Source organism: Vidua macroura, chromosome 3 (genome assembly GCF_024509145.1).
Source record: "Vidua macroura isolate BioBank_ID:100142 chromosome 3, ASM2450914v1, whole genome shotgun sequence".
NCBI lineage: Eukaryota > Metazoa > Chordata > Aves > Passeriformes > Viduidae > Vidua > Vidua macroura.
In genome coordinates this window covers 54,723,981-54,740,443 of record NC_071573.1, presented here as the reverse complement: position 1 = coordinate 54,740,443, position 16,463 = coordinate 54,723,981, and the positions used below count along the sequence as shown (strand labels likewise).

The window sequence follows — 16,463 nt, the reverse complement described above, 5'->3', positions numbered from 1 at the left end:
CTATGTTGTTTTAATACCTTTTATATATATATATAAATATATTTATATATGTGTGTGTTTTCTGTATGTGTCTCTCTGTTTATATATATTTTATATATAAAAATTGGTCAGTCTGTTAAACTGGATGTATTTTTTTTTTGTTTTTAATAAAGTTTGCCCTGCCTTTGTCATATTTTTTTTTGTATTCCTCTACCACAGGATAGCTACAGCTCTCAGGGTATTTCTCAGCCCCCAACCCCAGGCAACCTGCCAGTCCCTTCCCCAATGTCCCCAAGCTCTGCTAGCATCTCCTCATTTCATGGAGATGAAAGTGATAGCATTAGCAGCCCAGGCTGGCCAAAGACTCCATCAAGCCCTGTAAGTGGCTCTGGTTATTTTGGGTTTTGTTTATTTTTTTGTAATTAATTATATTTTAATGCTTGCTTGTTTGTTTTGTAAATTCCTTTTCTTTATTATTTATCCACTAAACAGTTTTCTTTCTTTATAACATTGGGTACAAATTCTGCTCTCGGACACATGACTGTAAGTTCCACTGCCTGGCTTCAGTGGGGCCTGAGCATGCTTATCCAAGGGCAAAATTTGTCCCAACAGTACTTTGAAATAAGAAAGAGTAAAGTTGTGTTCATCATGCAAGTGTGCTGTCTGGTAAAACAGTGGTTGTTGTGAAGAAAACATCCTTCTTGTAATGCATCAGCTTCTAAGCATGCCAACTGTGTTGTTAAGAACAATTCCATTTCTGTTCCTGGGCCCAAACTCCTTCACACAACTGACTTCACTCTGGTTGCTGCACTTGTCTTTACTAGGATTATTTAGAGGGGAAAAAAAAACAAAGAAAAAAAAAGAAAAAACAAACAAACAAAAAAAAAAAAAAAAACCACACAAAATGAAATAATGAAATCTTCTCCCCTATTGAAACTAATACCCATCAAAAGTTAAATTATAGACTCAGCACCACAAAAAAGTTGCCATTTTTATTTATGAAACGTTTTTAATTTTGAATTGTGTATTTGGAAATACAGCCATTATAACTGTCAAGGCATAGTCTAAACTAAAATTGTTGCTAATTTGCTTCATTTGGTTATTTTGAAATAACCCAGACTGTGAGCTGAAAAAAGTTCCTGATGCATGTACATTTTTAGAAAACTATTTTTTAGATGAGTAATGGTTAATCAGTCTCATACAGGTTATAAAGAAGAACCTGAGAGAAATGTGTGGTACTAAAACCAAATTTCATCATCTTTCTGTCTATATATATATGCACACATGTAGAAAATCTGTATGCGTATATAGAAAAGAGAATGCAGACCTAAGATTATATGGTCTATGGGGAGCAAATGTCCATGTGGTCATTTTTGCTTTGTTTTTTTTTTTTTTTTTTAATAATTAGGAATATATATGTTGTTCCTCTCTTACTTCTTTTTATCAAAAGTAGAAATGATCATAATTTCTCTGAAAAATAATGTAACATATTCTTGTGCAGAATATAAAGGGGGTTTTCCCCAGTGTTAAAGTGCACTTAAATTAGCAGTAATTCTTTGATAACAATTTTTACAAAGTGATATGTTACAGAGTATTTCTCAAGGCAAACAGAGGAAGGCCAGTCAGAGGGGAAGAGATCTAACTATCCAAAACCCAGACATTTACAGAATCCCCTGAGCAAGGGGGCAGCATGGCATGAAATGCACCACTTAAATCTTTGGATGTTGATTAGACAGCAACTTTGAGTCTCAGAAGGCAGCTGATGTTACTTGTTCCCACAAGGTCTCATCTTTTTCTTAAAAACGTTTGTGAAAGGGTGACACCAAAAGTTCTGTTTTCTTTGTAGTGATGTTTGGGGTATTGCTTGTTTGGGCAGTTTTCTGGGGGAAAGCAAGAGAGTTATTGCACAGGCTATCTAACACATTGAGTGCTTCCTCTACAACCAAAGAAGAATGTATTCCTGAGTTCTTGCATAAACTGCATAGCAAATCCTGGAGTCATCGTGAACATATGTGGAGATTTTTTTCGTGTAAATAAAGTACAGATGATTGACAGAGTATAACATTGGAAAAAATAAATGAGGAAAGTTTGTGCTTTCAATTTCTTCTGAATGTCCTTCTCTCCAAAAGCTTCAGTTAGACATGGAAAAAACAGAGCTTTGGAATGATAGAAAAATAAGTGCTGCAAATGAGCTGATCCCTTTTTACCTATGAAGGCCAGTGGATTGGATAACTTCATCGACTTCAACAGCAGCCTGACATAGACTGGAACGATTGATTGCAGGCATTTCGTTACACTTGAAAACAGCCTGAATTGGTTCATTAAATCCCAAAGCTGTTTCATGTGCTACAACTTGTCCATTCCAGTAGAGAATAAAAGCAGGGGTGAATGGTCTCTGCTTCACTTCAAGGTATCCCTGTGATCCTACTAAGTGGATCCTCTCTTTCAGCTGTTTTATGTGGAAGTGAGGCATGAGAAAATGGGGAGAAAGAACTGATGAACATTAGGTTTTGAGGTTTCCTTGGGTATGTTAGGAAAAGGACACTTCTGCTCTGCCAGTTTTGCATATAATGTGCATCCCTGACAGTGGTGAGGTAGTTCTAAAATTCTTTAAAAGAGACATTTCAAGCATGGGTGTAAACTATGCAGGGTCACTGCAACATGAGTAGAACAGTAGGTTACAAAAAGCCCATAAAATGCTGTTAACTGTCCATAGGTACCCATGAAAATGACAGTGAATACACCTGAACAGTACTACACCTCCATGGTGCTAGTTGAGAGGAGTCTTCAGAGTCCTTCAGGAGAAAATCTTGACAAAAGAATGTGTCCTGCACAAGACTCTGCCAGGGATTGGACTTGGCAGCTGCCTGTGTATGCACACTCTGTTCTGTAGTAAAGGAAGTCTGTGTAACACGTGTAATATTGGCAAATTCTTCACTGAAGTCAGGGAAGGGAACAGTAGATAATTGTATAAATATAGATCCTTAAAGATATGTAGAGAAGCAACTACCCACTGCCTTTCATGTGAAAATAACTCCTACATAAATTTGTGTTGCTCTGAAGGGTTCTGCAGACTCACCATACAAGGGTCTGCATATAATGCAGTTTTAATAGTGGGTAGGTGTATTGAAAGGAAAGTATGGGTTTCGACAGATTTAGTATGGGAATTGGCTTTGGCATCCACATACTTTGGTAGAGTTTTTTTAATCACCCAGTTAAACACCCCAGTGTATCATGTGGAAGAGTGCTGGGGATTGCAGGCAGAGTAGGATATAACTAAATCAGTAAAGATATGTGCCATAGGCTTGCACTAGCATTCTTCTGTCACCAAAATTATCAATATACTTAACAGAAGAAAAGGTCGTGATCTGTGTTCTTCCAGCATTGCCTGGGATGTGCTCATTCTAGTTTAAAATGGGATCTTTCTCTTTTAAACCCTTGCTTTATAAGGGTTAATATTTAATATTTATAGGTAAATTTAGGCTTCCAGCTGAACCTGCCCATGTGAAACTGTAGTTTGTTTGTGTGTAGACTAGCTTGCACACATCTGTCATTTTTATCCATTTACTTTTATAAAAATAGAGAAGATAAAAAGATCTTTACTCTTGAGGAATAGCATTCTTCCCTCCAGTGCATTCTTCTAAAGTTAACATTTCATTTTAGAAGAAAATTGCACCCATTTTACAAAGCATGACAACCTGAAAGCTCACACAGTAAGAAACACTTCTTACCTTCTGTAAGCTGTGAAAAGTTTTCAGATTATACTGTCATTTTAGAACTTGCTGCCACACTGCTGAAAAGCAGCATCATTTGAGATGTATAGTAGAAAAATGCAGAAAGAAAAATTCTTAACTGTTTCCTTTCTGCTCTGATTCTGATTTGAAAAAGTGAATCTTAACATATAAAAATGAAACCCTAAAACTTGTAAATCTGAACTTTCTTAATCATGGCTCACCATAAAAGTGAAATAGAAACTATTTTGTTGCCTCATATGTTAGAATGTAAGCACATAGAAAATTTTCTGCATAAAAGCTGGAATTTCCCACCTTATTTTTTGTAGAGTTCTGGGGCATCTTAAGTGTCAGATTTAAATTGAAGCTGGTGAGCAGTAGAGTAACTTTGTACTTACTGCAAAAGGTAGTGGGGTACTTCCAGTTCATTCAACTGTTCAGGCCTGTGTGATCATGTATCTGGTGCTCATCAAATTAGTAGCAACATGACTTCCCTCCTTCCCCCTTTCCACCCACTAAAAAAAAACCCTCCCAAACTTTGAAAAAGTGTATTTGTTGCGAAGAGTTAAACTGATTTTCTTGAGTACCCAGATATATAGCAAATGATGCTTTCAGTAAATTGGTTGCTATTACAGAATCAGTTTGTGCTTTCTTTGCATAAGCTGCAGGATTAATATCAGTGTATTTCCTGCCAGCCACTTAGTATTAATAAAAATTTAGCCCTGACTCTCACTTCAGTAGGAGTTGTAACACAACTGAGTCTGGCTGAAGTAAATTCAGGTGTGCATGTCATTTCTAAGAAAGGTAATTATATATGTCTGTAGGTAGGATTGCTGTGAAGAAGTTACAGTGTCAGCAAGGCAGTAAAGAAAACTTTAAAGGAGGCTATTTATTTAATTAAAATTAATATCCATTCACTGGAAAGAATGGCAATGGCTTATGGAACTGCTAGGTCACCCCCTTGTCTTCATGTTTCTTTTCTCCTGACTCTTTTCCAGTTTTGCCAAGTTGCAGCTGGTAGCTGGAAGGAGATACAGAGTCTGTCATATTTTCCAGGCTAACATGCAAGATAAATGGTGGCAGTACTCTTGAAATCATTGGCAGTGGGGTTCTACTCTTCTGTATCCCACTTTCATGGTGTTGAGTGCCAGGCCTCTCACCACTATGTGGGGACATGGACAAAGTGAGCGGTTCTGTAGCATCTGTGAGGTACAGGGAGGATCTTTTTCAGAGATGTTCAAATAGGAATGAGTTTCTGTTTACTTGACAATAGTCTCTCTTCAGTTCAAAGTAAGGAAAAGACAAAAGAGGGAAAGAGTGATTGACTAGATGAGTTTTAGGAAGTGTCTACTGCAATCAACAACAAAGTTTAGGCTTTTACTATACAGACATAAAGGATATGTTTCCCTTCACATATTTGGCTCCTTTCCCAAAGCTTTATGTCAGTCTTTTTCCCTTGTGTTTAATTCTGAACCACTCCCATCTTCCAGTGCTGAGCAAATCAGTTCACTTTCTGCAAGTAGGAGGGTTGTCCTGCTCTAGCAGCAGCCCCTTTCTGCTGTCAGAGCTGAGGCAGCTTGGGTAGGGTCTGTGACAGAGTCTGTCCACACATGGCACAGAGCCCAGCTCACAGGGTTACATTGCACAGAAAAGATATGGTGAGAATCTATAGCTTGTGTAGCAGCCTCAGCTTTCTGCTGTCACTACATTAAAAAAAAAAAAAAAAAAAAAAAAGGAGAAAAGATAATCAAACATAATATGAGCTTTCATTAGCTGTAAAGCCCAAAGAGCAGCAGGAAAGTAGATTCACTCCTGCCTTTTTGCCACAGAGATGGAATTCTGCTCTTGCCACCTCTTCTGCTTTTTCTGGTGGTGTCTCAGCTCTGATTGCTGTCCATTCTTGGTTTTCCCCAGGTCATAACACACATTCCCTTTGCAAGGACAACAGAGATGGATATCATCAGTACTCCAGCAAGGGAGAAGAGTAGTTGCTACTTACAAGCTTTATTGGATCAGGCAGCTAATTGGCAGCTCACAAAGAGTATTGCCACCAATCTCCTTGTAGGCACTCTTGCTTATCTTGCTTTTTGGCCACCAGTGGTGTGAAGTGGTAATAAAGCATAACCATTTTGTGACTCTGAAGGGAGGACTACTTCTCCATGTACTAATTTGCTATGATTCACACTTCAGGCTATTTTTGTGCAATTCCTGCTCTAGAGGATTACTTTCAGGTTTTCTAACCCATCTTTGAGGGCAAAGAGGAGAGGATTGGTTTGGTTTTAGGATTTTCTAAACCTGTGTGGGACAAACTTGTTTATAATTTTACCGGAATAGTTGCTTGCAAAGCACTTTGAGATAAGTGGACGAGAAGCACACTGTGAGAGCTACGTCTTCTTAAAATGACATGAGGCAACATCAGAAACTTGCCTTCTGGGATCCAAAGTTCAGATCACTGAAAGAAATATGAGAATGGGGAGTTTGGGCCCTTTATTTATAAAGCTGACTTTTTTGTATATGGACAGAATGTACTGTTTGTGCCTGAACTAGTAGCCTTCATTCCTGACTGTTGTGTGATAGCTTTAGTTTGTTTGACATCTTCTCTTTTTCAATGTTGTGAGTTTCTTACTTTCTTTTCCCTTCCCCTCCCACCCTTCCCCCAACTCTTTCTTTTCTTCTTGCAATTTAGAAATCAAGTTCCTCTACCACAACTGGAGAGAAGATCACTAAAGTCTATGAGCTAGGAAATGAGCCAGAGCGCAAGATGTGGGTGGATCGGTACCTGACGTTCATGGAGGAGAGGGGCACGCCTGTGGCCAGTCTGCCAGCTGTGGGCAAGAAGCCCTTGGACCTGTTCAGGCTCTATGTCTGCGTCAAGGAGATTGGAGGTTTAGCACAGGTGAGAAGAACTGGTTAAAAGTGAACCTTCAAAAAGTCAATATTCTTTTTTCTAGAGTATTCCTGCTGGATACATCATTAGGTTTTCAGCCCAGACAATATTGTTGAAGAAAATGGTTTCATGCTTTGATAGCTGTCTGGAGTTCATTTTGGGCTGCATAATGGCCCTAAAACTTTAGAGTTTGAATCAAGATTGGCCATTGCTGTAGACAGATGAAATTGTTGCCTTTTCTGGGGAATCTAGTAATGCTGCTGAGAGAAGAAAATAGAAAAAGGCCACTGGATCAAAATTATGAGTAAGATGATAGAGCTAAAAGGACAAGGAGATTTTTAAGTCCATTTTTCCTATATAGAGATACAGCCTGTAGGACAATTCAGTTCATCTCTCCAGAGAAACTGCAGAAATATTCTTAAAATGCGCTCTTTCATCCCAAACCTTTAATTCTGAGTGTCTCTATACGCTGTATGTGTTTCTTAGACATGGATTATGCTGTGTTTGGAAAATGCTTACAGGATATTTTGGGTTGTCTTGCTAACATAATGATTACAAGGAAAACGTGAATTACCTAAATGAGTTGAAGAAAAATGAAAGCAGGAAGAGCTGAGAATAAAAAAGTCACAGATGGGAGACAGAAACTTTCATTTGTGTTCTCACCAGTTAATTTAAAGTTTTGCATGGGGATATTGGAAAAATATTCATGAGTTCTATGGGGATGTTTACCACAGAGCAAAATGAAATATTTCACTGTTTAGCTTCTAAAGGGAAAGGAGGAGAAAATGGTCAGTACTTGCAGTCTTAGATTTGGCATTCAAAGTCACCTGTCCTTTCCTGATGCTTGTACAAAGCATCTCTTTCATCTAGGGGATCACTGGCTAGACACTGGACACTATTGTGAAGTGCAGGGATCCATAAGTTCTGTGTTTATGAGAACATTTGTTCAATGCCTTACAAAATGAGGTCTTAAATATAGCTAACATGTAGATAAATATGCATGTGTAATATTGTATAAAACGTAATACTCAAACATACAATTCTCCCCTAATTACAAAATCTGAACTCAAAAATATGGCAAACAAATTAGATTCTCAAAAAGAGAACATATTTTCATAATATATGTGGTTAGTTCAAGAAAGGAATGTCCAACATCAATTAGTACCCCTTCCAAAGCTATTTTTAATAGTGCGCCTCACAACATGGGATTTGACTACTGAATTAGATCATTGGCCCTTCAAATCCAGGGATTATAGCTATTCTTATTATTAAAGGAAGGCAGAGAAACCTAACATAGTTGATTCTGCCAGTTGTTAAATGCTGTATATTGGTAAGAGATGTTATCCCGACGTTTTTAGTGATCAGCTCATGCCCCTCAGCGTCGTACGGATGTGATTACTTTTAGCTCAGAAACTTTATTACAGGTAAATTGTATCATGCAGCTGCTCTGCCTTGTACAGCATGATTGTGCCCACAGTGTGACTCTTAGCATCAAAAATTGAGCAAGATGGGGGGCAGATGGGATATTCTAGAGAATTATTCATGTTTGCTTATTATGGAAATTTATTTTATTTTGGGACATTCAGTGTTGATTTTCAGTGACAGACATTATGTTTTGCCAAAGAATAGATGCTGTTCACTTCGACTGATTTTTGAAAGAGCTTGAGTTACAAATGTGTGTGCTTTACTGGTTAAAATTAACACTAAAAATGAGAGCTCCTGGTTTTGCTGGTGTGCCTACATGAATGATCACTATGTTTATCTGTTTAGAGCTGCTCAGAGGTGCAGAGCTTTGCTTGCTGAGTTTTATTTAAATGCATCTGTGTGATGCCCTCCTAAAAAGCTGTTGCTCCAACTGCTGCACTCCACATCTCGTGACTCTGCCTGGAGAGTGGCAGGGAGTGGAGCTGTGCAGCAGTGGTGCATATTCCCTGTCTGAGGAGTTGCTGTTGATGGGGTCCCAACACTAACAGACCAGCTGCTGGGAGTCTTCTTTTAAATGCCAATATACTGGGCATTTAAGCATGAATGTTTCTGTTTGCATTATGCAATGTGTTCATTACGCACCACTTAGCTGTAAGCCAGTAGGCACAAAGAGCTGTGTAACTGGATTTCAGGCCTCAACAAGGGCACTTAATGAAAATCTGTTCTCCTTTAACTCCTGGGTTCTTGCAGGATGTACCAGAGAAATAAAAACACAGCATAGCCATGCCAACCTGCTTGCTGTTAAATCCATCCTCAAAAGATCTTTGCTGACTGGCAGCAATTACAGTGTTAATAAACACAGAGAGAAACTTAGAAAAATGTTTTCTTTGCTGGCACACAGACTAAGGAATAGTATGGCTGATGATAATCTTTCTAGCTGTACAAGTTAAGGTGGAGTCATTAAAATATCAGGCCTTAGGGCAAGAAGCAGACGATCATGGAATCAGAATTGCTACCCACAAAAGATGAGATTTCTCAGATATTTAAAGCCAGTTTATTTTGATGCTGACCTTGCTCCTTGGATCATACCTAGAAATTGCATAAGTGGTTGAATGAACGTAAAGACATCAGGTGTTAGAGCAAAAACAGTGGCTGCTACGAGTGGTACAGCCGAGTGAGTCAGTGGCATCACCCAGGATGACAAATGAACTTTGCTATTATTACAGATCAGCTGTGTTTGAGCAGAGTCTTTCAATATTCTTAGCCTTACACTGCAAACAAGACTCACAGTGGAGTGGTGCAGTCAGCATTGTAATATAGAGTATTGCTGGACTAGCCGTGAGCGTTTGAAGTCTGCCTTAATTAATTAGGGGGCCTGGCTTCACTCTGCTTCTCATCTAGCCAGAGGATCATTGATCTGTCCCTGCAAGATGCACTAAAGTGAAAGGAATTGAACCAGGAATTAAAAGCTGAACTGCTTGACAGCTGGTGGCTATTTGGGAGAAAAATTTATTTTTTATATCAATGTTCAAACAAATTGCAAAATAACACTGTTAGTGCTTTCTAAATTATATTTTAGAAGCTGCTTTTTAATTAGAATGGGGTGGGTGTGGGTGGGTGTCAGGGAGGGAGAGAGTGAACAGGAATTTGCTTGGAGATGGATTGCTAACTGAAGAGCATAGGCCCTGGAAGGGCGTAAGGCATTTAAAGGATGCACCATGCAGAAGACTGCACAAGCAAAGCTTTTTATGTAGCTATCAGCAGGTTCCTTAATGGCTTTATAACTGTAAATGCTGTCTATGCATTACTGTGTGTAGGAGTAATGAGCATTAGTTAAAAGAGGAAAATAAAAAAAAAGTAAACCAAGTAGACATTAAGTGCTTTTTTTTCCCCTTTTTTGTTTCCTGACTTAAACAAAACACTTTGCTGCAAACCAATGATTCTGCCGTTTACTTTGCTAGGTTAATAAAAACAAGAAGTGGCGTGAGCTGGCAACCACCTTGAACGTTGGCACTTCGAGCAGCGCAGCCAGCTCCCTGAAAAAACAATACATTCAGTACCTGTTTGCCTTCGAGTGCAAGATTGAGCGAGGGGAGGAGCCCCCTCCAGAAGTCTTCAGCACTGGAGATACCAAGAAACAACCTAAGATTCAGCCGCCATCTCCTGGTAAGTCAAATAAACTGCAGCCTCTTACACAACCTTGCATTTTTTTGAATGCAAGGCATACTAGGTTTTTGCACCCCGTGTATTTATAAACGTGTCTGGATAATGCTGGAACAACGAGGATAAACCTGTTGTTGGAATCTTCGTTCTCAGACTTGGAGCCGACTCCTGAGTCAAATCAGAGTTAACTCTGAAGGGCCACCACAGCTGTGTGTCTGGTTTGTCCTTCCTCAGTCCAACATATAAAGATGTGTGTGCCAGCACACCCTTAACATTCAGTGACATGGGCGTAATAAAAAGAACAGAGGTCTGCATGGATGTGCTTCTGCTGTAAGACAGGAGCATGCATTTGTCTAAAGGTCAGGCTCTGGTACCTGCACTTTCCTTGCTGTGACTGAAGCTGCTTTTCAACACAACTGTTGATCAGCAAGGCTTCATTTGGAGCAGGATGGCAGATGCTGGACTGATCGGTGTGTCTCAGATGGTTGCTCTGATGCAGCTCGTGTTGGGTATGTGGCAGATGGAGAGCTGTGAGTACAGTGTGTCCTCACTGCTAGACATCCCTGTTTGGAGGCACGCTCTCTGTTCTTTTGTTGCTAATTCTGTGTGTCAGGTAAGTCATTGGGATCACTGTTTTTATCTTCTCATGTGAAAAATTGGAACCAGATTACTGTATTTTGGCTGTTCTTTCTTGCATTTACAGTGTGGTGTTTGAAACCACTGTATTATTTCTAAATTCATGTCACTTAAGATACTCAAGATTTAATAGTCGCAGTTGATACTCAAGGCAGGACTATTCTTAAGTAGAAGTATTTTAAGTACATAGGAAGAGTCATAGTATTAGTCTAGCTGTTGACCTCTGGACTACCCATGGAAGAGTAAAAAAATCCTTTCATTATTTTGGATCATTTCTTTTGTTATTAGTTTTTCTGACCAACAAAATAATTTGACAAAATTTGCGAACTACTGCCACAGTTACTTATTAGGCAGACCACCGTCACTTATTGCCAAGAGAATATAATTTCTGGAATGTTTACAGGAGTTTCCTGCAGTAGAACAGTTTTAGGAAAATATTCATTCACTTAATTTCTATTACTATAGTTCATGGCTGAAAATGGGAAGTGGAGAGTCAGAGACACAGCAAGCCCTGCAGACAGTTTGCAATTGCATGACTTCAGTACCCTATCATGGACACTAGAAAATTGCAAAGACCTCTATAATCATGTAATAAAGTTCTGGCCTTTCCAAGATTATCTCTTACAATAATGCTTTCTCAGTACAGAAAAAGATAACAGTGATAAGGCTTAAATCTTTCTCAGCCTGTTTTATTCAGTGTAAGGATTTGAGGGAGTGTTTAGTTAAAATCTTCCTAAGCACATCTCTGTGTAATAACTTAAATATTTCCTCCACCTTGTTAAAACCTAGGGTTATAAGGTACCCCAGTGGTGATTGTTTAATAGAGAGGTTAGATTACTTTGCAATTCACGTGTAGAAGGTAGAGAAAAACACTTGGTACTAGAAGTAAAGCCCATAGTCCAAATGTTTATCTGTCTCACATAAGCACAGAGTGTCCTGAGTGTGCACAGCTGCAAAAAATAATACATGCTGGAGGTGCCCATCACCTCCTGAAAAGACTGGTAAGCAAAGCTGAAATGGTTAGACTTGTTAAGGACAGTGAAGAATAAATTAATCTGTCTCTAAAAATGAGAGAGTATTACGCTTTGTTCTCTCTTTCCTTACTTTCTCCAATACTGCTCTCAGTAGTTGATTTTGGGATGATCAACCTAAATCAGCTGAATTTTGAGATGAAGAATTGCTATTTAAATATGTAAACATAAAACAAAGGAATGGAAATGTCAGATGTACCACTTTACAGGATCCTTTTGCATCACAATGCTATGAATGAAAATGGCAAAGTCCAAGTTTAAATTTATCATAACATTCAAGTTAGTTGTCTTTGAGGAGAACTGAAACTATTTTTCTAAAATAAAAACACAGCAGGACATAGAGACTAGAAAAGGGGGAAGCAAGCAAGGATCTCAAGGTTTGTTTTGTTGGAGAGAAAAGAGCTCGTGTCACTGAATGGGACTGCACTTCTGTACGGAGAAAGGCTTTCCCAGTGTGTATCAGCTTTAGTACATGAAATCCCGCTGAGGTATAGATGCCTCAGAGAGTACAAGCCTGTTCTCTTTAATAGTCAGCTTTTTTTCTTGTTTCTTTTCGTTCAGTATATACCAACATTAACATTTTAGAGGCACAAAAGAAGCAGAGTTGTAGACATACTTTAGATAATCTGTCACTCTTTGGCATTCAGAGGGAACAGGAGCCCAATACAACAAGAAACAGTAGCCTCCAAAGGTCCTTACTTTAACTGTTGGCCTCTCTTGTGCAGTTAGCTCAGTGTAGGCAGAGCCACTTAGAAGCCAAATCCATTTGCAGAGAACTAGTTACAGTATTAGGGCTGAAGTTAATCTGATAGAAAAGCAGGGGAACTTGTCTCAGAGGGGAGGGTGCTGTATTTTGTCCAGTTCTAACAAGCTGATGCTGTGAAGAAAGTCTTGAGATCTTAGAAGTTGGATGATCTTCATAAAACTTTTAAAATTAAATATTTCAATTGCTCATAAGAATACATCAGGACTGGCATCCTTTATGGTACAGAGAAGGATTCAGTTCAAATGTCGTCGTAGTTTCCAGGTGGGTGGTTATGCAAGGTGGGAGCAGGCTGAAGTGCAGCTTAGGGCAAATCCGTTCTTGTTGATATCTCACATCCAAGGGGTGGTTATGTGACTGCCTCACAGATGACCTTCAGAGTGCAGGCATAGAGGGAGTGCTAGGGAGCACAGTGCGACAGCCATGGTGAGGAGATTCGCGTGGAGGAGCACGGTCAAGAAAAGGATGTGATGTGTAAGTCAAATTTATGGGACTGTGAGACGGTGGTCTGGGATCACGTGTTTGTCCATTTGCTTGTAGCACTATATTCAGGATTCTCCCATCACTTTTGTTTTTTACAACATCATTAATAAGGTAAATGGTACGTAAAGGAGTGAGTAATTTAGTGTTATGTACAGTGAAATTCACGATAGTGTCAGCAATTATAAGAAGTTGAAAAAAAGAGTGAGAGTAGAGCAGCAAAGTGACAGACTGGTTGGCCTTGATCGGCAGAGATTTGCACAGTAGCCAAGGTGTTAGGGTTGGGATTAGGTGCTCATTTCAATAGTTGTTACTTCAAATCACTGTCAGAGCCTCTTCTGCTGTTTCATAAAGCTCCTGGGGAGGGGTGGGGACCTGAATGTTTTAGTGTGCCTTGCGCTGCTCCAAGGCTGTGCAAGTTGGTGACGTGTTTGTGGTAGGCTGAGGCCTTCATGTCAGCTTAAATCTGCCTGTGTCAGATAATACCATCAGCAGTGAAGGGCAGCAGCAAATGCCTAATGACAGACTAACTATTGGAGGATCCCTGATGGCCTTCTGTCCTGATCACTGGGTCTGTGCCAAGGGCCATGTCACCTGCTGATGACTTCCGCTGCGTAAAAACTCCCTTAGAGAGAGGGGCATTGTAGGTCTTCCTTCTTTCCAGGAGCAGGTGCAAAGACAAAATGCTTTTCCTGTCATGTGCGTTTGATAGTTTTGACCAAAATGCTCAGAAATAATGTGGGAAGTTCTAAACTGAGAAGAATTCTGGGCACCATTACTGTAAGCACTAATGGATGCTGGAGAAAAAATTCCAAAGGAGCATCAGCATGAAGGAGTTATCTTCCATTGCTGTATTCTCTCACTCTGAATAGTTGCAGTGTGCGGTTATGTGTGCACAGCTCTCAAAATAACAGGCTCAGAGTTTATCCTGTGTTGAATGAACAGCATGGCCAAAGTGGTCCAGCTGAGGATGCTTGTGAGTAACAGCAGCTGGTCCTGATGTCAACAGAGATTTCATTAAAGCAAACCTGGAAAAATCGTACGCTTGTGCTGGAAAGAGGGAGCGAGAAGGCACCAGGAGTGTGTTGCCTGCGTTTCCTTGGCAGCAGAGAAACAAGACATGGGGAGGGGGGTGGCGGGGGGGACACAGCACGGCACCGCAGGACACAGCCATTCAGTGAGTGTGTCTGTAACCAAACCCATCCGTCTCTGCTGGCGGGTGGCTGACTGAAGTGCTATTATTAGTAGGCAGGTGATGTCATGGAGCGTGTCATGAGGCCAGCCAGGGAATCCCCACTGAAGATGGATGGGCCAGGGGTTGGGAGGGTGGCTGGGGGGACAGGCGGAGGTGGCCCTGTGCCTGCATCCACGCCTGCCCGGGGGGCCCTGCAGCAGCCAGCGGCCCCCAGTCCAGCCTAACTGGGGCACTGGGTTCGTGCTGTGTAAATTATCTTCCCAGCGTGGTGGCTGGCTGTTCACTCTGAAGTATGTGAATGTACTTAACCTTCAGTAACCTTTCCATTGTTTACTTTAGAGTATACATTTGTAGCTTCTGGCAAAAGGTAGGGATATCCTAGAGAGCATGTCAGGCCTCACATTAATGGAATTTCAAGAGGTTTCTTTCTTCTTTCCTTTTCTTTTTTTTTTTTTTTTCTTTTTTTTTTTCCAAAGGGGAAAAATTACTGGTAAGAGGAAGGTTTAATGTCTTTTTTTTAGCTGCATATTTCTTCTCTGGTAAATAAAGGGTCTTCCCTGAAAACAGTACTTACTGCCATGCAGGCTTTGCAAGGCAAAAGGCATTCCAGTACTATAATTCCTGCTGCAGAGAATAATGCATGCAGTCATGTGTTATTAACACATGTTCCCACAGCAAACTGTGGACGACCTCACCTTCTCACTGACCAGGATGTCAATTGTATTTAAGTTTTTATGTATTTAGTATTGTGAAACCTGAAAGACAGTTATTGCTTAGATGTGGAGTGAGATGAGGAATTCAGTGGCTATGAACCCACAGTTTTTTCCCTGGACATCCCTAAGGTAGCTGCAGAATCATATGAGCAGAGATTACTTTTCCTAAAAGAACACTGTTGTTTGTCTTCCTTCTTAGAGCTTGGTTTAATACTGAAGCTTATGAAGCACTCTAAAAGATACTGTTTCTCTTTCACAATGTCCACAATCAAAATTGAACATCTATCATAATAAAATCCCTGCAAAAATAGATGTAAAAATTTCAGAGTGCAGCCCAGCAAATGTAAAATTTAAGGTGAAATAGGAAATACGGGCTCTTCTTGGTAGACAGAGTCCTAATCCAGAGATTGGAACACTTGCAGTTCCTATTCTCTAGAAGTGTCCCTAACCCAGTGGAGGTGAGGGGCAAAGCGTATTAACAAAGCAGTACCAGAAACTTCACACTTCTCGTGACAGCATTTGCCTTCCATTTTTTCAGTTGTATATAAGCAGTCATTTAGAAAGAGGCTTGAGGAAAAATAACCAGCCTTATAAGTGCCACCCTGAAGATAGAAATTGGACTTGTAGCTTCTCAGTTAGGTATCCTTTTTTTTTTTTTAAACCATTCTTTTAGAAGATGATCTAAAACACATTGTTATTAATAATTTTGCACTCTGGCAGTTTGGAAATACAGAAAAATCTTTTTTTTTTCCTTTAGGTTTGCTAGAGATATGAATTAAGCTCTTGCTCAGGTAGGATAGGGAAAAACTTAATTGCTTCTTAATAGCCCAGCATAAGAGAAATATGCAGGGTTAGGCGATATCTGAATTTACAGTAAGTATACGGGTACACTAAGATGTTTGCTTACATGTTTCTAATACAGCAGGATGGTATGTGACAATCTGTGGCATAACTCAGCTTTCAAGCTTTTTAGAAGAATCTAAAATTGTGTTTAAAGCTCAAGGGCAGAAGAACGATCCTGACCTGCTTGGAGGTCATATATAAAAAGAGCTCATTTTATTTTAATATAGTGGGTTTTTGTTTTATTATAGCACTAAAGCCTTCAGCTAACTGTAGACTAATGTAACTAACATTAGTTGCTGTAAATTTTCTTGTTCCTGTATTAATGCAATCAGAGAGCTTTTCCTAAACTTTTGTTTTTTTGAAACTCATTACTATGTAAGCATAATTCAAAAATGCCTCAGAAAGCTGAGGACAAGAACAATGTGGTCCACACAATGTAGATTCTACATATGCACTTGCTACTGAGACTGATTTCCAGATAAGGGAACATGTGTTACAGATATATATGAAACGCATATAAAAAAGGTGTTCTCTAGTTAAAAACAAGCTCTACCTGTCAGGATGATGAGTGTTCTAGGTTTCTGAGTCAATTATAAACTACTCTCTTTCATATACAG

At 39.6% G+C, this 16,463-nt stretch overlaps 1 protein-coding gene across 3 annotated transcripts in view; it reads left to right on the top strand.

Moving 5' to 3' along the window:
* ARID1B (AT-rich interaction domain 1B) overlaps positions 1 to 16,463 on the top strand; it is a 325,304-nt gene that overhangs the window by 291,627 nt on the left and 17,214 nt on the right. For 2 of the 3 annotated variants that reach the window (XM_053972618.1, XM_053972621.1), the window contains exons 11-13: positions 199 to 357; positions 6,397 to 6,606; positions 9,984 to 10,188. In XM_053972618.1, the coding sequence (XP_053828593.1) occupies positions 199 to 357; positions 6,397 to 6,606; positions 9,984 to 10,188 (574 nt within the window). The remainder of the gene's footprint in view (positions 1 to 198; positions 358 to 6,396; positions 6,607 to 9,983; positions 10,189 to 16,463) is intronic. The other variant, XM_053972619.1, reaches the window with a different exon arrangement.